This window comes from Cyrtonyx montezumae, unplaced genomic scaffold (assembly GCF_038088225.1).
Source record: "Cyrtonyx montezumae isolate F1298 unplaced genomic scaffold, pur_monq_1.0 scaffold_20, whole genome shotgun sequence".
NCBI lineage: Eukaryota > Metazoa > Chordata > Aves > Galliformes > Odontophoridae > Cyrtonyx > Cyrtonyx montezumae.
Window position 1 is genome coordinate 2,827,557 of NW_027071937.1, and position 27,516 is coordinate 2,855,072.

The 27,516-nt window shown below is 48.0% G+C and overlaps 1 protein-coding gene across 2 annotated transcripts in view; it reads right to left on the reverse strand.

Annotated features, from left to right (window-relative positions):
* COL5A1 (collagen type V alpha 1 chain) overlaps positions 1-27,516 on the reverse strand; it is a 122,990-nt gene that overhangs the window by 71,757 nt on the left and 23,717 nt on the right. For both annotated transcript variants that reach the window (XM_065737251.1, XM_065737250.1), the window contains exons 2-4: positions 23,774-23,941; positions 18,749-18,962; positions 17,973-18,135 (exon numbers count right to left, since the gene is read on the reverse strand). In XM_065737251.1, coding sequence (XP_065593323.1) covers positions 17,973-18,135; positions 18,749-18,962; positions 23,774-23,941 — 545 coding nt within the window. The remainder of the gene's footprint in view (positions 1-17,972; positions 18,136-18,748; positions 18,963-23,773; positions 23,942-27,516) is intronic.

Sequence of the window (27,516 nt, forward strand, 5' to 3'; positions counted from 1 at the left end):
ACGGTGTATTGGCATTGCCCAAGGATCTGTCCCTTAAACACAGCTCTACAGAGGAGAAGCCAGATGGCAGCAATGGGGTCACACCCCGACCTACATCCTGAACTGCCCTCACTGGACCAGGAGGAGTGACTGGCACCCAGCGGGCATCCTTCGGGCTTCCAAACATGTTGTAGTACGGAATTGAAAGCTGATAGTTGGAGATCCGTCTCGAAAAAAGAATAAAAAATAAAAATAAAGAAGGGAAGGGTTCATCTCACACGCAGCCGTGGGTCAGCTGCAAATACTTGGTGGTTGGGATAAAGGCAACACCGATGTTTGCTTTCCCTGTCCTGTGCAAGGGAGGCTGCAGGAGCAGATAGGAGCTTTTGCTGGGAGACCTCTGCTATTTCCCCTCCTGGGCTCAGGTCACCACAAGAACGGCTCCCTCCTGGCTTCTGGCACTCAGGTGGGAGTTTCTTCTGAGCTCTTTTTAGAAAAAATAAAGAAAAAAATCTTGCAAAAAAAAAAAAAAGGGGGCGGGGGGGACAGACGGACAGATGTCTCTCTAAATACAAATATGGCTTCAAGCAAAAACTCTTCTCAAGGTCTGACGATGGTTTCCCTCCTGCACTGTATCTCTTCCTGGCAGAGGAGGGACTGCAGTGCACCCAGCCCAGCTCTCCATGCCCAAATCAAAGCTAAGCCAATAGAATTTCTGACACTGAACTTAGCGACTGAGGAAAACTATTTGAACAGCCTCTGCACCTCCCTGCTCCTCCACAGCAACAAGAAATGAGTCCCGTAGCTCCAAGGCAATTAACCTTCTTAGTAATTTCCTATCTTCTAAGGCCAGGGAGGAGCCCAGTCTCCCATCACGTGCAGATGTGCTCCACAGGAACAGCAGGCATGGTCACGGCATCCCACTGTGCAGCCCCTTCCCTGCCACGAAGGCTGGCAACGCCACGCTGTCCTTCCTCCATCCAACCTCTGGATGCTCCACGGTGTGGCTGTTTCTTATGAGCAGGGATTTTCAGAGCAAGGGGATTGCATTTCTTGTGTGCTCTCACCGCGCAACACGGCGGCCGTTCTGACACGTTGCAGTGTAACATCGCAATATGAATTACAAGCTGCTTAGCAACGGCTCCTTAGTGGAAGAGGAGGACAAGCAAGTCTCTCAAATGAGAGAAGAAGCCAGATGGCTTTGCTAATTCTGGAGAGCTCCCCTGAAGAAGCCGTCACTGCCAATACCCAAACAGCAGTCAAGGACCCAAGTCGTTAACGGAGCAGGAGACGTTCATACAAGGTTGATTTCCAAGCTGACACTATTTTTCTGCACCAGCCTCAGTTCTAGTGGCCTCCTAACGTCAACAACATCCCACGCTCATGTAAGTGCTCCTCGGGCAGCGGCCACAGCCCCAGGCACAGTGCCGAGCACCTGCAGCAGTGGCCGAAGCAAATACAGAGCCAGAGCTCATGCCAAAGTCCATTTTCACTTAAGTGATAACACAGCTAATTCCCAAAGACAATATACACAGCATTAATCAGCAGTATGGATTATTTATACAACAGTGCTTTACAGGCAACAGGCTCATCCGCTATTCCAGAGACTTTCCTATTTGTAATGGATGAAAGATTTTCTTGCCACTCCAAATGCCTGAGTTTGTCATAACCATTAATCATCCCCAATTTCTTCCAAAGACTTTCCATGGAATCCTCACCAAACCCTGGCAGCCCAGAGCCCCTTTTCCTTTCCCAGTCCCACATCCCTACCCCCAAGCCCATTCACAGCACTCATGTCTCGCCCTTATCGCATCTCATGTGTGGACTGTCAATACCACAAAGAAAAAGGGAGAAGATGAAAAAACCCAGCCATGCTCAAACAGCCATTCCCATGCCAGCCCCGGCACGGAGCCTAATTGAAACCCTTGTCCTTTCAGAGGGGCCATCTAATCACTAGCTTTAAGGTCCTGATCAGCTCCAGAGCTGTTTTATGCTTATGGACAATTGTACATAACCTCACACAACCCTGAGCCTAACGGACTGTGATGGGGGCTGTAGTGCTCAGACAGAGCCCTACGTGTGCACCATGCACCCATGTCCATCCTGGCTTAAAGCCGACACCGAGACCTTGGAGAACAAGAACTCACCAACTGGGTGGAAGAAGACAGCTAAAGCAGAACACCTACCTGCCATTTCACTAAAATCCAGGAATTTAGTGGATGTAAGGATTGTTTTTCTCTCTGTCTCAAGGAAGAGGCAGTTTGGAGAGCAGGTGGTGCTGGCAGAAGCACAAAAAGCATCAAACCCACCGTGTGTTTACTGCAAGGCTGCTTTGTTTCCTTGGGGCTCCTCGGTGGTTTTGTTTCCAAGATGGAAAAGCCCCTGGATGGTCCTGCAAAGCTGGGCTGCACGAGAGGCACTTCCCCCAGCAAAAAGGAAAAACAAAGCTGGGGGTTAATAAAACCCAAAGACCTGAAGGTGGACACGGCCAGCACACCAGAAAGTGGACTGTGGTTAAAAGCTGAGCTCCTGCGGGAGCATCCCGGGTCAGGCAGCGGCTGTCCCACGCACGTAGTGGGGTTGGGGCCAGTTTTCCTTGACTCATGTCTGGGGCTGTGAGCCGCCAGACAGCGGCTGCGTCGCTGAGCCGACAGCTACTCCTAATAATAACGATTAGGGCTAATTGCATGAGGGAGCTGGACCCACCCAGGGGAAGAGGCGATGAGAAACGACTCCTGGTTATTCTCACGCCCTACAGCTGCCTGCATCAGCCGCTCAGACTGCGCTGGCATCACCACCAGCATCACCGCCACACACCACAGCCCTTTGGGATGGAGTATTTGCATGCTTTGATTTTTCCCTTCCACTTCAAGCTCTCCAGAAACCCTCCTCCCCTTAAAACTGCTGCCTCCCGTGGGCGACGTGTCTGCGTTCCTCTCCATTGAGTGAGCACAAACACCGTAACTCCGGTTGGGATCGGAAGGTGCGGGCAGGGCAAAGCAGCCTCCAAGCAGCAGGGACGGCAGGAAAGCAAAAGGCAGCCAAGCTGACTTCCAAAAACTATTAGGCAAACACAAAAGACTGCTGGAACACTCAGAAAGAGAGATATCCTTAAATCACCGGCCATCGTGCCCAGCTCCGTTAGCTATTTTTATACATTTTATGGCTTTTTAAACAAACCACAATCTTATCTGCTTGGATTTTCAGGCGTGAAACAGTCAGTCAGGGACAAGGCAAGGGAGCTGCCATCAGACAGCACAGCTCACACAGCACAGCCCAGCCTGGAAGGAAGGATGGAGAGAGACCCATCTTACAAAAGGCTGCTTTATATTCACTCCTCCTTCACAGCTCGGCCAAGCGCTGTGGTAACGCAGGCAAAAATAATACGAGAGGTTTCTGTGGCTATTTCAAAGAGGGGGAAAAAGAACAGCGCACAGTTTGGAGTTTTAAAAGTAAAGAAAGAAAGAAAAAGCAAAGAAACCCCCCGACAGTCCCAACATCTCTCCATCCTGCTCGAGGCAGCGTACTACTCCCAAATATCATCTCTTCTTGCTGTAAAGTTGGTCTTTACATTTGCAAAATGAGCATTTTCAGACTCTTTTCTTTTTCTTTTTCTTTTTTTTTTGTAAATCATACATTCTGGGCAGATGTCTGAACCCTGCAGCAGATTAGAAACACATGGGAAGAACAAGGAATCCAAACCACACGTTTTTATTAAACTGCGTGACTTCTAGTTCAAATTTCATCACATTGAAGTAAATATTTTCTCCCTAAAGCAGCAGCTGCAGGTTAGGTTATCCACACTAGATGCTTCATATCTGCATGTACATGCATACGATCAGGTGGTCCTCTACGTATGTCTCTTCCTTGCTGATAAACCTCAAGGCATCAGCGGGAGGCCACAGGGCTGAAGGTGCATTTCTCATTTGAACAAGCACACAGACATTTTAGCACATGGTCTCATGACTGCAGAACCTGAGACTTTTCCATAGTACTTCCACTCCAATCACAGCTCCTACCACAGGTCCTGGGCATTCCCTGCAGAGCAGAGCCCACTCCTTGCTACAGGACGCAAAGCCAAGATGCAAAACCTGCTCTCTGTAGCCTCCAGCAGCACAAGAAGCCAACAGCCTCAATGCCACAGCCCTTTGGGGCTGGGGGATGAAGAACTCCATCTATTTCCCCCACCTCTTTCCATTTGTCCTTGAAAACCTCCATCCTGAAGGGACACCTTCCCAAGAAGAGAGAACAGGACAGCAGTCAGAGCCCCTTGGTTTGCTGGGGCTGAGCCACCAAAGCCCCGAGATGTTCTTGTAGCTGTGGGATGGAAATCTCGCAGGGTGACCCATTCAGACCACACTACTAAACCAGGCAGGAATGGAAGAAATAAATCACCCTCTGGGTTATTTCTGAGTTGTTGGCCAGGTAAAATCCAGCTAGGACTTGGCACACACATGCCATCTTAAAGGGATGGAGGGGCACTAAGGTCAGACCTAGTGGAGATCCTCGGCAGACCTGATCTGTTTCTGCCAAAACAAGAAGCTAGAGCAAATCCAGCTGTGTTCTGACAGGGCTCCTACCTAAAGGGGCACATCCCTCGTGGAACCTGGGGGGAAAAACACCTTCACTGAAGGACCAACCCAACCTTCTGGCCACTGCTGCAATTACACCTCCAGCAACCAAATCCCCGTCTCCACTGTGTACACCAGAAACCACAGTGAGTTATTTAATCCGAAGGTTCAGACTCTAACACATGAGGAAGCATTCCCCTCTAATGAATTCATTAGGACAGCAATTCATTTTTATTTTTTATTTTTGGCTGGTTTACCCTGAAAGCAAGCCATGTGTGATCTGTGCAGCTACAGGTGTGTCTGTCTGCCTCAATAACTATTGCACCTCGATGCTGATTTCAATCACATTTGACAGAGGAAAAAGGCTCAAGCTAATTAAATTCCTATAAACATCATGGAAACAGGCAGCCAGGTAAAAGAAAGGCACGGTACAGGTTCACTGTCTGAGAGGAGGCTTTACAGCAGGTTCACATCTGATCAATTATAGGACAAGGCATCTCTTTAATGTTCCTGCCATAGGAGAAGCTGCAAGTGACCACAAGGCAAATTAAAACGAATGCCAGCCAGACTGATCTCAATGCATCTCTGAGGTTCCCAATTACAACAGCAACTGGAAAAAGAAAAGCTGAAGCACCACAAAATGAGCAGTTATTGCATTTCTGCCTATACATAGCAGACACCCCTTTCTCTCCAGTTTTCCAAAGCCAAGAAGAGCAGAGGAAAAACCAGGTCTCAGCAAGGCAGCTCCTGGTGGAAGAGCAGAGCCCAAGGGGCTGACACCATGCAGTGCTGGCCACGTTCAGGATGGCACTGCCACCAGGTGACCTCAGCTGAGTCCTTCCCTCAGACAGCAGCATCCATCTGCTGATGGATGTGCTGTTGTTCCTGGCTCTCCAACAAACACATCAAGATCAAAAACGATGGAGTTTTGCTTTTTTTTTTTCCCCCGTATGACCACACAGCAGTTTGCCACACTGTGATCTCTGCCTTGAAGTAATCGTGTCATAGTCCACGCAGACAAATTATACCTCTGCTCCCTAAAAATAGAGGCCCTACAATCACTGTGTGCTCTGCTGTTGCTCCGTGCTTCTAGCCCAGACACAACCTTTACAGCAGAGCCACTGCAGGGCTTTTTGTTGGTGTTTCTTTCCCCTTGCAGATTATGAACATTTAGCCAGAAATAGCATAAATCTGTAGGATAACTTCTAAAGGAATTCTTTACAATCTGCCCACAAATTGAACTGCTGAGTTCCCAGCTATTCTTTTTAATAAGCATAACTACTGCCTCTTTACAATACCAACACCACGAGCACAGAGTGACTTCCTAGCGATCGATTATTCAAAACCACAAGATACCATTCTATCAGATCTCCACGCAGAATTCAAACATTTGTTTTTAAAGTTATCGACGGTGTCAAACCGCCTGCAAAATAATGGGTATGGATAAGCAGACAGTGCCAGTCCTGCAAGCAGAGCCTTCCAACAGCTTTCAAATAGGACTCAGTTTGGCTCAGAGCTATTCCCACGGCACAGTTCTGCTCCCCCGATGAAGCATCAAGACAGATTACGCTGCTGAACACTTGCAAGCAGCAAATGAGATCCTTCAAAACATTTATTTTAATAATCACCTTTGAAGATGGCTTCGATGGGTATGCAGGGTAAAGCAGGATGCACTCAGCAATGGGATTCCAGTGGGTCAAGGTAAGAAATTTCCACGTAAGGATGAACCAGGGGGAGCATGCAACAAGGCGATGGGCTGCCTTGCAGCTACTGCTTGCAGGAGCCCAGCTGCCCTCCACAGCCTTGCCCACAGCACTGGAGGTGCCCATGGGAGGTTGGTCACTGCTGCCAGGACAACCTCACAGGCATCATCCCACAAAACTGGCATTCAGGCCCACTGGAAAACTGTTAACCAATAGCTTGCACATAGTGGGAGGCATTTCCATAGTGTCAGCCTGACCTTCCACTGTCCAGCAAGAAAAAAAGAAAGAAAACCCAGCCCAGGCCTCTGAGAAATGAATGGGACAAAATGAATGGATGTCATTGTCTATCACAATCCGCCAGCACTTAACTAGTGGTAATAAAGCTGAGAGGAGAAGATGAAACAATGAACAATGTTGAAATAACATCCCGGTGTATGGAGCCACTACTCCCCCTGCCCAGCACAGCTCCTTGAGCACATCACCACTCTCTCCTCCCAGATTTCATCGTTTGGGGGTCATTCCCAACCATGCTCGACCTGAGCAGCCCCATGTCCCAGCTGAGGGCTCAACACTTTGAGCCAAGCTCCATTTCTCATGCAAAACGAGAAAACAGCAGAGTTTTCCTTGGAGACACAGCCTTGAGTGGAGCGTGCAGACTCTGAAAACTCCACATAAACCCAAATTAGAGAGAGGAAAAGCTGCCAAAGGCTGCCCAGCCTTCAAATTTCTTCTTGTGGTCTTGCAAGCCTGACCACATACTCAAGTTCCCTGTTTTCTTTACTGTTCCATTTAGTGCTGCATTCCCCCCATCCAAGCTCACCTCCTGATGTCACCGGGTTACCAAGTGCTGATCGCACCGTTCCAAGTTTCCCCTCTTCATCCAAATCAAATAATCCACTAATAACCGAGCGAGGGGCGAGCTTTTTCCTACAGAAGTTATTCTTCAATGACATATGTGTGAACCATAAGGGATAGCTTAAAAACAGATTCTCCCCTTATTACGGGCTGCGGCACAGCTCATCGTGGCGTTGCTCTTTTGTGCCTTCCCCCCTCTGCGCCGAGCGTGGCTGTTTCCTGGCTCCGGTTTCACGTTGATTTATTTCCCTTTCGTCTATGGAAAATGAGGAACGAGATCAGCTTCTGCTCTCTGCACCGCCCACACAGAGCTGGAGATGCAAACAGCATACGGGGGACTTGCTCGGTGGAAAATAGGCGGTGAAGAAGTGAAGTTGCTGGCTGAAGTGGCACGTTTGAGATGCCGGCGTTGGAGCCACGCTGAGCCCCAGTGGAGGCTGTCACGGAGTTCTTGCTCAGCCTCACATAAGCAGTATCACTTCAGGAGGCGTGGATCCCAGAAGTTTTGTCCTCGATCCCCCACTGATGATGGAGGAGGGAGATGTAAAGGGAAGCAGAGGGCTAAGGGAGGTGGTGAAGAGTTCCCACCTTGGTATAGAATGAAGAAGAAAGAAGCTAGAAAGAAAACCAAGACCTCCAGCAAACATCTAGACACAGCCATGCGTAGTGATGACAACACACCTCTAACAGAGAGGATGCTTTGCAGCTCTCTCAAACAATTCACAACTCTGCTACAAGGGCAGTGAGAGCAACTAGGTGCAGCCCTGTGCTGCTGCTTCATGGATTTCCTTCCTGCCCTTTTCCCTCTGAACACTTCCCAAACTCCAACAGGGAATCTCAGGAGAGCACTCAGGCAGCTCCAAAGCCCAGGGTTCACCCTGCAGAGCCTCATCCTGCCCAGTATGGACTCAGACCTATTGCCCGTGGGTGGCTCTTTACTTCCCTCAGGGCTTCCAGCTCTCAGCCCACAGCAGCTGGAGGTCTTCGGAGCACCAAGGTACCAAAGCTGCATCCCCTTTGCTTTCCATCCCAATTTTTCTTTTCTCATAGCTAGATTAACTTAGAAGTGGAGCTGCTGTCCTCAGTTCAGCTGAAGGGCATTCCATCAGCATCATCAGCACCCCAAGATCCACCATGAGTTTCTATCCCAGTTCTCCTCACCAAGGTGGCTTGGGATCAAGAGGTTTTGTCTACACAGAGGCTTTTAATCAGCACTTGGAATGTCTTCTGCCCCAGGAGGTAACAACAGAATCCAGGTTTTATGGATTAAAGGGAATGGGGGAAAATTGACCTGGCTGCCAAAGTTATCTCAGGATGTAAGTGGGATTACATGCTTAGCCATGGGGATATCTGCTGACACGCTCAGAATTTCACTTCACACCAAATTTTGGTTGGGAAAGAATTTTCCAGTGCTTGGCAGGCAGCAGACACCAAACGATGGGGTGCTGCACAGGACACATCTGCTGGGACCACCCGAGAAGGAAACTTCAGTGCAGGTTCAGGTTCCTGTCGCTGCTTCCCACCACTTCTGCAAATGTGCCCCACACTGCTCAGTATGGAACTGAAAACGGAGAGCAGAGCTAACGTGCACTCAGAATACCTCCCATCTGCACACCTTTTTCTCCCTCCAGGAGTCAGGACTGCCTGCCCACCGTGCTCACACTTCTCCCACCTCAAATGCACCATTCCTGAGCCTTGTGTTTAAAGGCACCATCCTGCTCAGCTCCCTTAAGAGAGCTAACTGGGTGCCTGCCACACTTTTCATCACAAAAGAGGACCTGGGTTTTGCTACCCCTTGGCCTCTATGCATGCAGTTGTGACTTGGAGCCCAGAAATGCTGTAATCTGAACAAACCCATTGCAGACCAGGGGTGGCTGCAGCACGACCAGCGCAGTGGCTGAGCATCACAGCTCAGATTTCAGCATTCTGAGCAGCAAGCTGGAAAAGGGTAAACATAATTTGCAGATACATTTGCTTATGCAAGGCATCAAAGCCCCAGGAAAACCGTGCTATGTTTGCAGACATTCCAGAGCAGAGATCAGTGCACAAATGTAATATTCACCACCAATGCTCTCGTCTCCTCGCACATTTTGCTTCAGTGCCCAGAGCACTGTTTGTTCAAACAGGTTCTGACCTCCTGAACCATGGCCAGTATGTGGAGAACAATGAGCCCACGGTGAGAGGCTTTTTTCCATGTTCTTGAAGAGAAAACACACATACACACAAGTACACAAATTACAGAATCAGAGAATTGTAGGGGTTGGAAGGGACCTCTAGAGATCATCGAGTCCAACCCCCCTGCCAAAGCAGGTTCCCTACACCAGGTCACACAGGTAGGTGTCCAGGCAGGACTTGAATATCTCCAGAGAAGGAGACTCCACAACCCCCCTGGGCAGCGTGTCACACGTGTCCAATACTCTGCACAACTCATTAGGAATACCCTCTTCCAGCTCCATCCCCAGGGTGATATATTTATTGTGAATACATACATTCAATCTCTCTCAGCTCTGTCGAAGTAAGCAGTACACCTGCACACCGGGGATGTCTGGAGTGGGCTAGGACTTTCCTTTGGGCTCTGTCAAGCAGCCCAGACCGCCTCAAAAACTAATAAAATAAAATAAGAAGGCCTCACCATGAGCAAGGAACACATTTCATTTGTTCTAACCTGGAACGGGTTGAACACAAAGTCAACTAATAGAGGCTCCTAGTCAGGGGACACTTCTCTGCACCTTAGGGGAATGACAGATTGAAAGCAGGGTCCTGCAAAGGGAGGACAATAGCAACAAAGCCCTAAATTGTGATGGAACCTCAGTTTGAGCACTGGAGGGTCAGTGAGGATGTGAGCCCAGCTCCTGCCTGAGCAGCACGCTGTAGAGCTCAGTGCCCATCACCCTGCTCCTCCGGGCACCAGTTTGGCTCCATTGAGCCTGCACTTCCTCTAATGATTTGCTGCAGCCATGCAAAGCAGGCTTTTTGTACGTGGAAGAGAATGCCTGCCTGTCCGCAGGCCTCGGTGCCAAAAATTCACTTATGCAAATAAAACTAATTGGTGTGACCTCCCACGCAGAACAAGGTTTCCAAATTAGCAGGGAAGGGGAAACATGCACTGATTTGGGCCAGTGGCACACCATGGCTCTTCGCTGCTCTCAGTAATCGCTTTTACATATTGTGTAGCAATGCTGCCAGCAGAGCTCAGCTGGAAACTTCTCCCCAACAGCATGAGTATTTGGCTTTCCCCCCATGCTCGAGGTGAAGAAAATCTTTCCCAGTCTCCCAACACGTCCATCTGCTGTCCTGCAGTGTCTCCCACACCCCGGATCCTCTCTCAGCATCTCTGTGGCTCCCAGCAGACACCCATGTCCCCCCCACACCACTGGGGGCCCTGGTGTGATGTCACTGGAGAGGAGCAGGTTTCCAGCATTACATCACCCGTCTGGGCTCTGCAATCAGCCCTCTGCACCTCAGAGTTTCCATGGAAGAAGCGAGCCCCCTTCTGCTCCCTCCCGCCAGCCAACAAGGGAAGCAAGCTACAAACGAAGCCATCGGCTGAAAGAGTAATGAGGAGGCTCTGAACAGCATCCATCATGTGTAAGGAGCCTGCCTGGTTGCTCCCTGCCAGCATTCAGATACAATAACTCTGCCAGGTGAGTGTCAGAAACAATCAGACAGAACCCTGCTCCCCAAACCCCACAACTCCTGCAATTATTTTGAAGGATAAGCTCTGCCTTCCAGAGACCGCTCCGTTCTTCTCAGCTGTCTGAACTGCTTACTGCTCTCTGCAGGAGGGTCTCCAGGCCAGGGGGAGTTGGGCCATAGCCCTCCTATCCTCTCCAGGCTTCTGCAGCCCAAAGGGATGGCAGTGATGCAGAACCCTTGTGCTACTGCTCAGCATTCTTCCCCCCACTGACCATTCTCCCAACTCAGCATCCTCATCCATACCCTCCAAAATGGCAACAGCTCAAAAACAATTAGCTTGCAGGAGTCATTAGTAAAGGAATCACAGTCCAAGATTCTTGTTTGAACTATAATAATAAAAACTTGTCCGTGGACATTGCTGCTACTGCAGCCACTTTCCTGGAGCAGGCAGGAAAGCCAAGCAGTGCCCCCAAACAGAGGAGATCCTCTGCTCCTCATCAGTTGTTTACAAAAGGTACTACCACTAGATTTTAATGACTGCTAATTGCTCCGTATCATCAGCATTCATCACTCTCCACAATCAAAACCACAAAGAGGAACCCCTCCAGAAATTGCTCCAGTTGGACCTCTTCCCATTTATGTACCACTGCTATCTCATTTCTACACCCAGGCACAACTGCAACCTGTGTACCACTATGCTACAGTCAGCATTAGAGATGCTCAGCTATCAGAAATCAGTTAATTATACATTAATAAACCAGTAAGAGCAGTGTGTTGCCTTGAAGCTAGCATTCAGTGGTACCCATGCCAAGAATAAACCCATGCCATCAGGACTTGTGCTATTCCGGCTGCGAAACCAGGGCTTGGCTCAGGCAACTGCAAGAAGCAATGCCACACAGCTTCCCAGGCCTGGGCATGTAACTTGGCTGGACTAAAAGATACACGATGCACTGCGTAGCTGTTAAGCATCAATAAAAGCACTTTTATGGTCTGTTTGAACTTTAAAGCACGTCTCTCCTTGCATTGGATGCAATCATCATCCAGGAGGCATGAGATAACAGCAAACTCTGGTAATTTCTTACACGTGACAAGCACACAGTGTCTTTTACAGTTAATAAAATTGAATTCATCACTTACAATAAACAAAACCAAACGAACAAACAAACAAAAAAACCAACCTATAATTTAAAACATTAAAAATGCAGCTTTTAATTACAAAACACACATCATTATGGTCAGCCCTGACCCAGTCACAAAGTTTGACCACCATCCAGGTGTCTGAGCCACCAATTACCCAGAAAATCTAAGTGAAAAACAAGAGTTTGGGCAAAGCACACGCAAACAATTAATCCAATGTTTCCACCCAAACCTTCATTCTCCCTACAGGAACCTGACAGAGAACGATCATAAGGAATGGTGTCACTTTAGGGTCGAGAGGAAAACACCTGAAGCACAGACTGCAGCTTTTGCAAGCTGTTCTGCAGTTCTGCACAGGGCTCTGTCCCCTCCATGCCAGCACACACTGGGCACCTGGGTAAGACAATCCCATGCACAAGCCCTTGCCAACCTGAGCCAAGCATCACGTTGGGGTTTTGATTAAACTGACTGCACTGCTTGGCCTCTGGCACAAAAACCTCACCATTAATTGCAAAGCCATCCGGAGGCAAAAGCATCAGCAGTTGCAGACATATTCTAGGCAGCACTGCAATTCTGGAAGAGCCTAGCTCTGTGATTCAATCCATATGTCTCAAGTGCACTGTTTCACTAAAGAGGATCCCTTTGGAAAAGAAAAAAAAAAAAACACACAAAAAATCAACACAAAAGCAAAAGAAATGACGAGAAAACCAGCAACTATAAGGAGAATTATTAGGAGGCTGGGGAAAGCTACAGACATCTTCAATAAAGAACCCTAATGCTGGCTCAGGACGTTTTATTTTCCATCATCTCACACCACAGTATAAGCTGGTGGTGTAAAACATCGACTCTTTGCACTCCCTGAAAGGCTCTACAGCAAAAGAGGTGAAATCAGATTTGGCAGGGCCAGGAAAGCAGGCAGCCAGAACTGTAAATTAACTTCTTTCAGCAGTCTGCCGAGGCAGGGAAAAATACATGGGAGCGTGCGTCTGCGGAGCATCTCAGCTGAGAAATTCAGGTTAGTATATGGCCCTAATTGATTTTAAAAGTGTTTTTTGAAGGTTGACAAGAACTTAAGCAGAAGCTCTGCCTGGTTCCTTCCTGCCCCAGACCATGCAGAATGCAGCACCCAGTTCGAGGACGTTGGGGACCTTGCTGCTTTTTCCTCACTGAGCACTCCCACCTGCACCAGTGCCTGGCTCTTATTGCTTTTGCTCAAGCAGGCCTAGACATGAATGACATTTGGAGCTGAGGCTCCGCAGTGAGCAATCACACCTCCCAATGAGCTCTCCCACCTCCCAGTGAGATGTGACAGCCAACAAGCTTTGCAGTTACCACCAGCTTGACTTTCCTCAAAGCTCATTGTGTTGGTAGCACAGTCATTCTCCTGCAGGAGCTGATAGAGGCTATTTGACATGCTAACTGCGCATCTGCCTGCAAAAGCCAGTCCTAAATCTGCCTTCCAACACACAAAAAAAATACAGTAAGATGCATTTGCATGGTTAGAATGCCTATTTTCTGTGGTAAAACTTTTGCTAAAGCAAAATTTATTCATCCAACCTCGTAACCTTGGAGGTATCTGGAATAAAATAACGTTCAGAAATGCTTAAGCTAAGAGCTTTCTCCAGAGTAAGAAATGCTAAACCCAAGGGCACCGGGAAGGAGAAAGCTGAGATGATAGTGAAATCAAATCTGGGATTATCAACCCCAGTGATAATTGCTGTTTGATTTTTTTTTCTTTCCTAAAAGGGTAAACAAGGCAGAAAGAGAGCTGGAAATTCAACTCAATAGCAACACAGCACCTGAATGGCACAAACAGCTGAGAGAACTAAAGGGTTTTGTGGCCCTAAGAGCAGCCCTGGCACTCTGGCTCACTCCAGCTCACCCTCCCTCCCCTTCTGATACCTTCATTTTGCTGGTGGTCTACAAACACAAACGAAGACTAACAAAAACACAAAGGAGAAGAGAGGATTAGTGCCATCCTTTTAGCATCGTACACTGCCTCCCACCCCAGGCCAGGACTTGGCTTCCTCCACGAGCAGATGTTTCTGCCAGCCCTCAGCTTCCCTGCTTTGGCAGAAAGGTACGTGCAGGTGTCTGGGAGACCCTCTCACTTCACACCTTGTTTGGCAGCATCAAAAAAAACCATTTGGTTTTACGGTACCAACTGGACCAATAAGACACAGTTATGGTCCTCAGGTGGACAAAATAAGCTCCTCTCGTTTCCTGAGAGGCCAACTTTACAAAGGCAACACTCATACTGAACTTTTCTACTCACGTGAAAACAAATTTCATCTACACCAGTACCAGGCACTGTTCCACCATTATTTCTATGCCACTTCTCTCAAAATGTTAAACAACCGAACCACAAATAATTCAGCAGAACTGTGGAAGATACCACACACCAGGGATTCCAGCAAGGACTGGGCAATTAGCACGTTGTTCATCAGCCCATAGCTGAGTGCACTGTCCATTGAGTGGGGCTGAGCCCCACACTGCTACAGGAAACAAGCTTCTGTGGGTCTACATGAGATGCTTCAATACAGCACTGAAAAGAGCGTGAGTTCACCTCATGCAGTCATGCAGGTAATGGGTACCTGCCTGAGATGTTATGCAGCACTTTCCATTCCTACAGAACCTCCAGCTGCAGGTTATGGGATTTCTTTGTTTGCTGCTGTAATACAACCACTTCTGGGACTGAAACGCAGTGCTGGTGACCTTACACAACCAGGACCTGAACTTCAGTTCAACCCACATCTGCTAAACCAGACCTTGTTCAGCCCAAGCTACTTTTTTCCAGGTCCACCTCCACACTGAGCTGGAAAAGCCATCCCATGGGAGATGTTCCCAGAGCCCTGAGATGCAGCAGTCACGAGCAGCACGCTGTCTGGGCTAACCACAAAGTCTTGTGGGGCTTTGGCTTGGGGGGTCATCCCCCAAACCCAGAAGTGAGCAGTGCATGGAGCAGAAGTTACCTGCCAAGGGCGTCTCCCATGGACAGTCTCTCATGAAAGCCCACTGAGCACCCAAATAACCCAGGTGAGGAGCAGAGCACCGAGCAGGGCCATCACCCAGCACATCACTCTGAGCAGCCCCCCAGTGTTGCTGCTCAGCCTTCTGGGGAAGGCTCTCTCTCAGAATTTCCTTATTCCATTTCCATGCCTAACAAGGAGATCACTATTAACTTGCTTTCTAACGTATCCAAACTGCAAAAGAAACGGCTAATCCATCTAATAAGAAGACACATCCACATGCCTTCCAACCTCCTCCTGGTGCTGCCACAGCTGCAGGAGCACCACTGGCTGCAGCCTGCGAGCCAAGCTTTTCCCCCACCCTGTGGGCTATTTCTTTGCCCTCTCTCCCTGCAAAAGGCCTTTGCAGCCTCACAACAACGTCCTCTCACTCACAGCTTGAAGCCAGCTGCTGCTGCCCGAGCACAGTGCGAACCCATCCTGACATTTGTACGCTTCTGTCACAAACGACAGCTCGGCACAAAACTTAACTTGTATAACCTAGGTTCTCGGCTTGGCCCCTCTTCAAACCCACCCAGCATTCCCAGAGCCTCACAGAGACCCACTCACCCTCCCGGCTAATTGCATTTTAATGAGAGGAAGTCGTTTTTCCACTAGAAGAACGCTGCTCTACAGAAATGTTGTGAATCCCTTTCATGCTGTTTCTGCAGCAGAACATGAGAGAGGAAATCTCTGTCCATGCACCCGGGTGACAAAGGCAGCACAGCCACTTTGTATGACCCCAGCTAGACCCACAGTTTAAATAATTACGACTTTCCAAACAAGAAGCGCTGCGGTTTTATTTGCTTTCAGCCCTGACTGGGGTTCAGGCAGATGGGAATTCCTCCTGCTTGCTGCTCTGGCTGATCCCAGCTCAGACAAAACCTGCCTAAAGCCTTCCCAGCCACTGCCTTCCATCCCACAGCACCCAATGGGACAGAGAAACTTGCACAGCGGGGATGGACGCATAGCCAGGCTGCAAACACACCGGGAACAGCGAGCCAAGGCTGGCAGGACAGCTGCCTGCAGGACAGCAGCAGCTTCAGCCCACGGTTCAGCCCAGAAGCAGTCAGCTTTCCAAGAATACCCAGTGCCTGAATCGTTTGCACCCCTTTCCCACTGTCCTGAGCCACGATCCTCCCCATACAACACTTTCTGCTTAGGCGTGCAGATTGCAGAGAAGAAAGGAAGGCTGAAAGGAAATTAAGTTGCTGAGATATGGAGGAAATTAGGTTATAGTCCACTGCCTTCGTGAAAACTATTAATTACCTTCAGTTTAAAGCTGCTGGTATCTTGATTAGTGTGTGTGAGAGAGCATATGTTGAAAACCCTCTTTGTTTGATGAGGATGACAAGAGGAAAGGACAAATTCCAGAACTGGAAGGCTTGGTTCCCTCCCCCCTCCCAGAAGAGCATGTACCGATGCTTTACAACATAGATGTGCAGTATATGGGAAAAAATAAACAAATAAACTTGCTAATTGTTCACTTCTGGTCAGATAACCAGAATGTTTCTCAGGAAGCACACACAACAACCCCCAGCTGTGTCCTGCACCCAGGGCTGACAACAGGGCAGCAGCTTCCAGCAAAGGGGAACCATTGCTCTGTTTTACACCACCTCCCACGACCTAAGAGTGCTCACGCACCCCCTGAGCACAGCCCCCTTCCCTCAACAGAAATAATTTAACTAGGAGTTTTTCTTCTCCATGAAGCAGGAGACAGTGCTCACCAAACAGCAGCAAAACGAAGCAGCCTACATTTCCTTCCCAGTTTGGATGCAACGCCCATTTCTGTAAGCACATCTCCCAGCAGCTCCCCCAGGGAGCTCACCACTTTATGAAACAGCTCCATTTAAAATACAGCAACCAGCGTGGCTGCTGACATCCTTGGCACAAGATCCACTGCTTGCGAGAGACACTCCAGCACCCATTAAACCCAGCTTCTACTTTCTGTTTTAATCGTTAGCCTTCCCAGGGATTGCCCATTAACTTAATGCAGTGTAGACATTCGATGCTAGCTCCCTATCTGGGATTTTGGCAGCAATGCTCAGTCCTTGCATCCCTGCTCTGTTGGTTGGTAATGTCACTGCAGCTCTCCCTCTGAGCGACAGCACGGTGCACGTGGGAGCTGGGCTCGCTGCAGCACTAATTATCCCCCAGATAGGAGATGTTTCCCATCCCTTTGCTGGGCTGGGAGGCCCATGAGATACAGCACTTCCTCTGTGTAAACGCAATAAATAAGGAGATAGAGAAGTCAACAGGCCTTGGTTTACACTCCATTGCACTGGTGCTGATTTCAGGGAAGCAATTCTAGCTTGCAAGCAAGATCAGGGACAAGATTATTGTACACATAAAAGCCTCAGAAGTACAGCAGACCATAGAAACTGAGATTGCTAGTGAAATGTACACATTCAACTAGCTGCTGAACTATGGGAAAAGAACTTCTACCATATGTACCTCGTCTATAAATAATCCTGTATCTCTTTGCTTAAATCATAGGAGCTCATGGGAACATTCCACCCATCACGATTTGGGGTTGCTTTTTGAAAAACAGTCACTATGTGGGAGGTGACGGGGCTGCCAAACAAGCTGTCAAGGAGATCCTCGTGTCATGGTGCAAGGAACCAAGAATCAATGACCAACGCATAGGAAATGAGCAGATTTCTACAGATTCAGAGAGAACTTATCTGTGAGAGATGCTTTCTTCTGTTTACTGCCCCTCAAGTAGGATTTAAACCACAACACAGGGATAAATGAAGTCCTGATACTTTCAAAAGTGGAGCCTTTCTCACCATACAGAGCACAAGAGCCACAGACCCACAGAATTCTGGCACAGGGGGTGGTCTAAAGGCTCAGCAAGGGAGTGAAAGCAAAGAACCAGGGGAGCTTCTCCAGCAGGTGACCTGGCCAGCTGCTTTCATCAATACTACAAAGTTAAAACACAAACTAAAAAAAAAATAAAATAGATAACATTAAGGAATTCTGTGCAAAAAATCCAAGATAAGTTTCAAAATCGAGCTGCCAATCCCTCTATCAAAACCCACCTTGGTGGAAAACCTCCAGAGCTCCTCATCGTCGCGACTTACCTCAAAGACTTCTTCATCCAATATCCTCGTTCCAAATACAATGATGCCATTGACGTCAATGATGGGATGGTCACTTCGATCCAAGAACTTGGTTATCTTCTTTTTACAGTCCAAAATCAAGGTGACGTTTTTCTTCTGCACGCTGATGGCGACCCTGTGCCACCTGGAAGAACACAACCCACAGACATTACACAGAGTCCTGGTCTTTTCAAGAGCAAGCCAATGATTGCAATAACAACGAACCCCTCACAAAACGCTCCTGCAAACCTTCACGCCAGCTATTATCTGCAAGTGGATGAAAATCAGCTTTAGGCAGACTCTACGTGAGTCATTTGAAATAGGAACGACTGTGTTGGCAGATGCCATTTACATTTCAACCCTCCAAAATAGCTCAGAGTGCCTGCTCTTGGCTTCAGCAAGGGGAAAAAATACCTTAGTAAGTCCCTGGCTAACCCGTCTTCCAACCTCCTTACATCCTGTGAAGGCTTCAAGGGGGATTTATTGATAAGAGGGGGATTATTGATAAGAGTTTCCTTTGGACTCTCGATAAAAGAAGCCAACAGCATTGCCATCCCCCATAAGAGTCAACACAGTTTGCACTAAACTGGCACGTGGTTCACCTTTTTCCACACGCAGTGTTTATTTGCCAAAGGATAAAGTTCAAGAATGGGATGGATATATATATACACATTTATACGACTGATTTTACACAACACATGCTGGTATTGTTATAAACAATGTACTGTTTGTTCCTTTGTGCACAAAATTTCACTTACTTGCCATCTGCTAGGTTAATGCCTCTAAAGAGAGGATAGTCTTCTGGGCCTGGCTTTCCTGTATGGTCTTCATACAGGAATACAGGAGATCTACCCATCTCCACACCAATTTGCTGGATCCCTTGCTCATTGTAAATTGAGATCAAGAAGGACTGACCTCCTTTCTTCGCTTTTACAGTGGTTAAAATGGAGAAGTCCTCTGGGAATGGGGAAGCTGGAGTGGAAAAGCAAAGAGGTTAGTCAGGTTTCCTTTATAACGAGTCCCTACGGGAACAATGGGTCACCTAACGATCTGCATAAAGAACACTGATTGTTCACCCCTCCAGATGTGTGTACATCAGCAACTCTAAAAGCATATATTGGGAAAGAGTTGACAGCTGAAGATCCATCTTTTCCCCCAAAGCCTACCAAGTTATAGGGCTGCAACCCAAAGCAGACTACACCTGCAAGGCTGGAGCAGGGCAATGCCTCTAAAAGGCCACCCAGCATCGCTGAGGATCTTCCACTAATGATCAGAAAACCTTTCCCCAGTCCTTACAGCACTGCCACAGTACCAAAAGCCACTCTGCATTACAACTTGAATCATAGCACAGTAGGAGATCTACTGTTCTAGGGTGAGAATACGATGCTAGGAAAGCAGTGGCTTTAAAAAAAAAAAAAAAAAAAAGCTGTTGGTTTAAATCTGCTATTTGCACCAAACCCCTCCTCCACACGTCCCGGAGCATTGAGGAGAGAAGGCAAAAACTTCCTTTATTTCATTTATCACACCATCTCCAAATTAACTTAACACACCAGAAAGACAGAGGGAACTAAGCATTCCACACCAGTTAAGCAAATAAAACTCTTGAACATCGAGTGTAAAGAAGTAGGGGAATTGCATCAGGTTTCATCTATTCTAGACCCAGAACGGAGCATTCTGTGGCTTTGGCTTTCAGGGCTGGTGCAGGAAATATATATATATATATATCTGTGAGCAGAAATAATTCTGGCAAACAGTAGGAAACACCAGTTTGTCTGCGTATTCAGCAGCTCTCAAGTTTCCAAGATTTTTCTCCACTCAGGAAAGCACTCTTCTGATCTCAACTGACTTCCCTCCATATTTTTTTTGCAAGGGAAGGGTCTTATCCCCTTCAACTCCATGCTGATGCACTCCAAGATTCAACCCAACATGAACATCACCAAGTCACGCCCCATGCAGGACCCATCTCCTTGGCTTGTCTTTTCTCTGCCATCCATATTGAACCATCACAAACAGCAAGGCTTGGATGCACGCACTGAAGTTGAGAACTTAAAAACTCTGGAAGCATTACTAAAGGAGTTCTTTTGATGAAATAATGGTGGGAGATGGGACCCGCTGAAAATGAGGGTACCCTACAGGGCATAACCTCATTTCAGCAGCGTGAGACGTGCAGGGTATCTTTCCTCTAAGGTCCAGGCTTTCACAACAAGGATTGCATTGTACCGCTGGGTATCTGCTTGGGAAATCTTATACCAAGCACAGCAAAGTGGGGCAGCCCTGCCATGGGCAGCAGGGTATGTGTGCGTGACCATCTGCGTGCAGCAGGGCGCAGCGAAGGGAACAACAATAGAGCGTTTTTAACTGCAGATTTGCAGCCATATAAACCACAAAAATTGTCAAGCTCAGTGCTCAAAAACTTCCAATAGGTTTCCTCTGCCCCCACAGGCTTTTCTTAGATGGTATCCCAGCAGCACACAAGGGATTTCAACTTGGGTATGGGGGCGTGAGTAGGGAATTCTTCTGACTACAGCAAAGCTAGCAAGTTCAAAAGGAAAGAGGCCATGAAATCACTCTCTTCTTCTGCCTGGGAGCTGCTGAAACTTTATTAAAGACTACTGTAAGTGGATCTAGCTCTCCAGCAGAGGACTACGCTGCAGGACAATGGAGGAGGCAGGGGAAGGGACACTGAGGAGCGGGCACTGCTGCAAGCAGCTTGTGCCAATAGGGCACCGAGTGGGCATCTGAGGACACCTGCACAGACACTGCACCAGCACACAGTCAGCATCCCTCACCCAGTTCAATTACATTTGTAAAGAGGCAGAAAGCATCTTCTGAACAGAGGACTCAGTCAGTAATTGAATGCTATGGTTACAGTCAGATTTACCTCCTAGGACACAGACCCAGATATCTGGCCAAGGCAGGCATCTGATTTTGGTGCCTCTCCTAGGATGAACTGAGCTTTATCTCTCCCCTCCTGCTGAATATACACAAATCCTCCTGTAGCCCTCAATCAAGACCATACGCCTTCCTGGTTCCAATTACAGGCTAGAGTTTGGGGCCTTTTATGTAAAATAGTTCATGTCCAAAATTTCATTATGAATCCACAATACAGTACCTTTCAACTTCAGCAAGCTGCCAACTCATTAAAAAGCTGCTTTTAATTTTTTTTTTCCTCATTATTATTAAAATGTCTCCATGGTGACGCGAGTTTCTCAACCCAAATAACCATAACAGATGAATTATAGCTGACATTACTGTTACTGCTCTGCTGTCCTGGCAAAATAACAATGCCTTCACTGTCACAGAAGTGACCCAGGCTATTGAACGATGTATGAAAACACATCCGCATGGACAATACATACATGACAATAAATACACAGAGTGCACAGAATCTGTTCCAAATCCCCTTAAAGACAGGGAAGTCATCTCCAACGAGGGGTTTGGGACTAAGCCTTGATTTTTCAGTCCACTCAAGCAAGCTCATTGCACATCTTTCTCTTCTCCTACCAGCCCTGCACTAACGCTGAGTTTGGCTCATCGTGGCTTATTTTTTTAACCCCATAACCAAAGCCTTTCAAATTCACCACGTCCTACAAGGAAGCAAACGGTTTGGAGCCCCGTTCTGCTGATGGATCCATGGGAAGAGCTGGCACCAGCTGCTCCAGCAGCCAGCACAGGGCTGGGGGGTGGGCACAGGGTGGCACAGCCACAGCACCCACTGCTTCACGACAGCAGCTGGCACCTGCAGCATGCTCTGCTGCACACGGAGTGGAGTCAGGCCCAGCTTCTTCTTCATGAGCACTGGGACCAAGGGCGGAAGGCTCTTGTGCAAGCTCAGCCTTCAAAACATAGACACCAGGAATCCCTTCCTAGTGCTGGTGCTGCAGGCAGAGGCCTGAGGCCATCCCAGAAGGACAGGAATGCTTTAGCCATGCAACAGCAAATAAAAAAACAGCAGAAACAACGAGCTGATCTAGTTCCCAGTACAACCACAGAGCAGATCTGCTGTGCAAGCTGGTGCCATTCCCACAGCCACTCCTCAAAGCAGTACAGCTTTTCAGCAGTGTCACCAAGCTCTGGTCTTAATCTTCATCCATTCAAAAACTGAAAGTTTACTCAGATGTTTTCCTCAGAGGTGACTACTCAAGTTATAATGGAGATTCTTCAGCTCTTCAATACATACATAACTATATATGCAGACACCCACAAGCAGCACAGAGAAGACAGAATTTGCTAAAAGAATGCAAATGACATTTTGCTGTCTGCCACTGAAAACTCTGCCTTTCTTGCCTCTGCTGGAAGAGCATGATCTTGTGGGGAAACAGAACTTATTCAGGGAGCAAGGACAAAGAGCATCTCAGCAGATTTTCTCACTCTTGTGGGTTTGAAAAGCAGACAGGCTTTTTATATCTCTCTCTCTCTCTCTCGCTTTGCTGGCTGCGGCTGCAGAAGCAGAACGCAAAGCCCATAAAATTACCATCTTAGAAAAAACATCAACTTCTAATTAGCACTAAATATTATGCACTGTGTACGTTTGCCTGTGGTGCTCAAGAGCAGAGAGGGCGAGCTATTCTGCGACTCACCCGCCTGCTAACATGAAATCACCAAGGCCACATTCCTCCTGGTGCACTGCAATCACATCAGTGCCCTCTCGGTCCTCTGGTGGTGTGAGCTCAAGACACGTCTCGTTATGAGGATGTACTGAGCCAGCAGCTGTGGATCTGATGGAAAACAGCAGGGGTTCTCCGCTCTGCCCTTCCTTCCCGTCTCCTGAGCATGCTGGGCAGAGTAGTTCAGAAGAGTCCAGAGAGAGGTAGAGCTATTTCAGTTGCTCCACAGTCGTGCAGTGGAAGTGACTGAGAAGTTGCTTGGTGACATCAAAGAAACACCATCCCAGATCTCACTCATAAAGAGCAGTAGATGCAAGCCAAGAATTTAGAGGATGTTCAAACAGTGAGATGAGTCAAAAACAAGGGATTCTCACATGGTATAGAGTTAACCTCTGCAACCACAGTTCTGTTCTGTACTCCTGGGTTAACTTCCCTGAAGTGGTGGCAGTCAATCTCTGCTAAGCTGGCCAGAAAACTCCATTCTTGCTTTTTATCCCTGGGTCACTACTTTTCTGCTTTCTGCACCAGAAAAGGCCATCAGACAAGATTTCACAGTGGCTCCAGCAACCCCTGGAAAGCTCTTAAATCCCTCTATTCCAAACTGGAAGCATTTCCTCAAAGCAGTGCTCTTCAAGGGCTCTGTAAACTCCTGTGTCTTTGTGGCTTGCTCTAATGAACCTCCATCCTCTTCAAACAATCTTCTTGGGACAGCTGCTCTTGTGGGGCAGTCTATTCTTTTTTATGGTGATTATTTGTGTTATGAGACACCACAGCCACGGAATGGGCTCCTACTGTGCTTGGCACTCTACAAACACAGAGCACAGCGCAGTCTGCACTCCTTTGCGTCTTCCAAGTCTCTCCCAGCTGGATGTCACTGTGCGATAATGAGGCAGCACAAACTTTCTAATATAGGAGGGAACATATGTGGAGGCATTGGCCACATCTGCCTCGATGAAACCTGTCACTATACTGCAGACACAGCAACAAAGGAACTTACTGCTGTGTTTGACGGTTGAAAGTTTGCAGCCCCGTGAAACAGCAGAGTCACTCACTCTCTGCCAAGGGAGCGTGCACACAGAATAGGAAGGAAGTGTGCAGTGCCCTCTATGTGCCTGGAGAAGCTGAGAAAAGGATCAAGGATTTCTACACGACAAATACTAAAAGCTGTGGACTTACCAGGATACAGCTGCTTTGTCGGTGCGCTGAGCTGAGCGTCTTTCGTTACTCTGTAAGCAACGTCTGCTTCTTTTGAAGACCTTCTGCTTGTGCAAAACCCTGTTGTTCTTGTGATACCATCAGGTAAATTGTGAAAATCTAATACCTTCAGGAGGTCTGCAGGTTCAGCTGCAAGAATAAAAGCAGGAGACAAGAATTAATGGGCAGCAGGGCCAGCACCTGAAAAAATCCAGGTGATTCATCTGTGTCACACCGATCATCCACCAGTTTCAAGTAACAGGAGAAATATGTTTTCAGTACATAGAGTGTTAACACCAGCTCCAAAGCCAGGATGCTGTGCTATTGGGCAAAGCTGTGTCATTAGCTGTGGTGGTTATACATACTCCTGGATGCCTTTGCCCAGTCTCCATCACACAAATGCATCCCCGAGGTTTAAGCATCAGAGGGAAAGTCCACGAGCTCAGAGAATGGTTTAAATCAAGAAGTTGCCAGCATTCTTAAGTTAGTTGAAGCAATATATATATATATCATATGTGTTTTAAAGCAAATACCAGAGCAAATAACCCTAAGGGTTACACACTTGTACCACGCAATAAAATCACGTGGCAATTCACACCAGCTGGAATAACAGGCAAACCCACAGCCACACTTTGGGTTTTAAGCAAGCTGTGGCAGAGAAGCATCCCAGCATGATGTGACAGTGCTCATGCTGCCTGCAGGCTCAGTCAGACCCCCAGAGGGTTCTGTGCATGGCATCCAGCCCCGTCCAGGGCAAGGCAAGGGGACCCCCACTTTGGCAGGCATTGCTGCACAAAAAGCACACGTGCAGGCAGCAAAACACAAGCTTGATGGAAGAGGATAAGTCTGATAACTCCCTGGCTTTCCAAAAAGCATGATCTGGTTTCTGTGGGAATTCAGGGCACGGCATGAGCCTTCACCTGAGGATGCCCAGAAGCAAGCAAGCAAGCAGGCACAAAGAGCATGAAGAAAAAGTTCCTGGACTCAGCCCTCCCTGGTCACATCCACCAGGATGATGTGTCCTCACAGGGCAGCAGGAAAAGCTGTGAGGAGGTAAAGGAGAGGCTCTCACACCCAGCACTCCCACCCTGGCAGGATCTGGGCTGTCACCTCCACCTATTTAGGTCTCTGGCAATTCAGTAACGTGAGCTATCCATCTCGTTAACTTCCCAATCTGTTCTTGCTCACATCAGGAGAGATGGCATCTCCAGAAGCGCAGTAACCAGATCCTCCTTTAAACGCTTGTTTTGAATTCTGACCTGAAACTTGCAGCAAAGTGCTGTCAGAAAGACAAACTGCCCAACTCAGCAAACCCATGGCAGCGCCCAAAGCAAACGCCTGTAATGACAGCTTCATTAAGCCCTGCCTGCACAACATATCACAGCTGTATTCTTTTGCCCCGTGATCCATTATTTTCCCTGAAGAGTGACATTACTCAGTGCTCAAGGGCAGCCACACACTGGGGACTCTGATGGTTGCAGTATCCCAGGCAATCCCCCTTTATCCCAGGGTATCCCATCAGTGCAATGGGATGGCCATGAAGGCACATGGCATCACCAACATGGCAAGAATAGTAATAATTAAAAAAATAAAAGATCTACAGGAGGACGGGAAGATAATAACAGGAGAAAAATTTCAAGGGAGTGAAAAAAAATAAGAAAAATCAATAAAATACAATAAAATAAAAATAAAAAGGACATCATCTTGGGCTCAATCATTCACTTCGAAAGACCAGAAGAAAGGAGAACATCCCAAGAGCCTGTACCATATGCTACTGACTGCATCTGTGGGGAAGGGCTACAGCACACACACACACACACACAAAAAACCAAACAAACCAGGAATGGAAAGAAATACGACGAGCAGATCTTTTACAACATAAAAAGTTTTGGTTACCAAGATGATCTGCCTAATATTTGCATGGAAAAGTCATGTACATTGTTAGGCAGCTTTAAAAAGTTTCCATAATCCTGAGAAATTGGGTCCTCACTGAGAGATTACAAACATATGGCAGATCCGAGTCAGCGCTGCAGATAATAAACCAGCTGAGAGAGTCTGGCCCGAGCAGCACACAGCTGTAATGTTTCCTCATCTCTCATTCTTGTCAGACGCAGAATATGGATGACATTTGTTTAAGCTGTCTTTACAGCTTGGATCTTCCCACTGCCTTTGACCACGCTTTGTTTCACGCAGAGATTTCTGCACACACACACACACACACAGCACAAGCTGCCTTAGAGCGACTCGAATGCTTATTCTCCAACTCCAGCTCTGCTTCCAACCCCCTCCCTGTCCTCCAGGAGATTCAGATCAGCCAGCTCCCAGCCACCTCCAGAACTTATTTATGGAGGAGAGGGGAAAAAGGCAGAGGCAGGGGGAGGGGATGCGAATTCCAGACTCCTGACATCAGCAGCGCTCCCCAGGCTCGGGCTGCAGGGGATTTGGAGACGCTCTCGTTGCACTGCAAGAAGTGTGCAGCGCACAGAGAGGAAGCACAGCACGAAGGCACCAGCAGCACGTTTTGCTGGCTGTATGCATTCTAAGAATCACACTGCTTTCAGACCTCCAGCCGCTGCCCGGAGCCCTCCACCCTGTGCTGCACCCCTCCTTCCTAAAGGATGATTTAAGCATCTGCTGCCCCACGCAGCTCTCAGGCTCCCAACACAACGTGCAATTCATCTTCGTTTGGAAGGCTCTCCGTGCTTCTGTAACTGTGATGGATGAGCTCAAAGCGAGATGTTAAAGTCAAACGAGAACCCCGGCGCTGCACAGGCCACATCAGCAAACAGAAGAGGAAAACCATTGGTCAGATGTGCATGTGTCACCTCCGCTCCATCCCAGAGAGCTAAGGAGCCAGCCAAAGCCCTCAGCCTGTTCCCACTGCACTCCAGCACTGCTCTGAGGAGCAGTTCAGCAACGTGGAATCCTCCAGCTCTTCCCACAAAGATGGGATTCACGCTGGAGCAACTCCTAATCATGCCCAGTTGACCAGTTTATTTACTCCCCCTTTAGCCAAATCTAAGTGCCTCAATCTCCTGTTAGGAGCTCTGATGAAATGACCCCAGAAGGACAGGGAGCAGACTGACCAGGACTGGCCCTGCAGGGTATTTCTTACAAGCTTGCACCAGGCTTGGCCTGCATCCGAGATCTCAATTAGCTGTTGCTTCATGAATGCTCCTTTTTTTTTTTTTTTTCAGCTCTTTTATGAATAACATCACTATGCCATGCTACACACTGGATCATTCTTTCACCTGAGATGCACAGGGCTGCCCAAGGAGGGCAGCAGCTCTGTCCCTGCTGCACCAGAGGAGGGCGGCCATAAACCCAGAAAGCAGAGCAGCAAGCATACCCACACACACAGTCAGACCCAACCTGGGGCTTCCTAGGGTCTCAGTGTGCCCCAAAAGCCCGCACCCAGCAGCGTGGGAAGCCCCACAATGAGACAACGGAGCATCGTTCCCCCTTTGAACAGAGCAGGGATGAAGGAGTCTGCGCAGAGCACACAGTGGCAAGAGTAGGAATTAAATCCCTAATTCCTCAGTGTCTACTCAGGGCTTAAACCACAAGACCAACGTGTGTGTTAATCAGGTTTGTAATTATTTAATTACATGCTAAAGCCTGGGATAGAGGCAGCTGGTATTAGGTTTATAACACCGCCTTCCTCAATGTGAAGCAGCAGTGAGCTGTCAGATCCGATTCCACCAAGCCACGAACCCACACCCAGC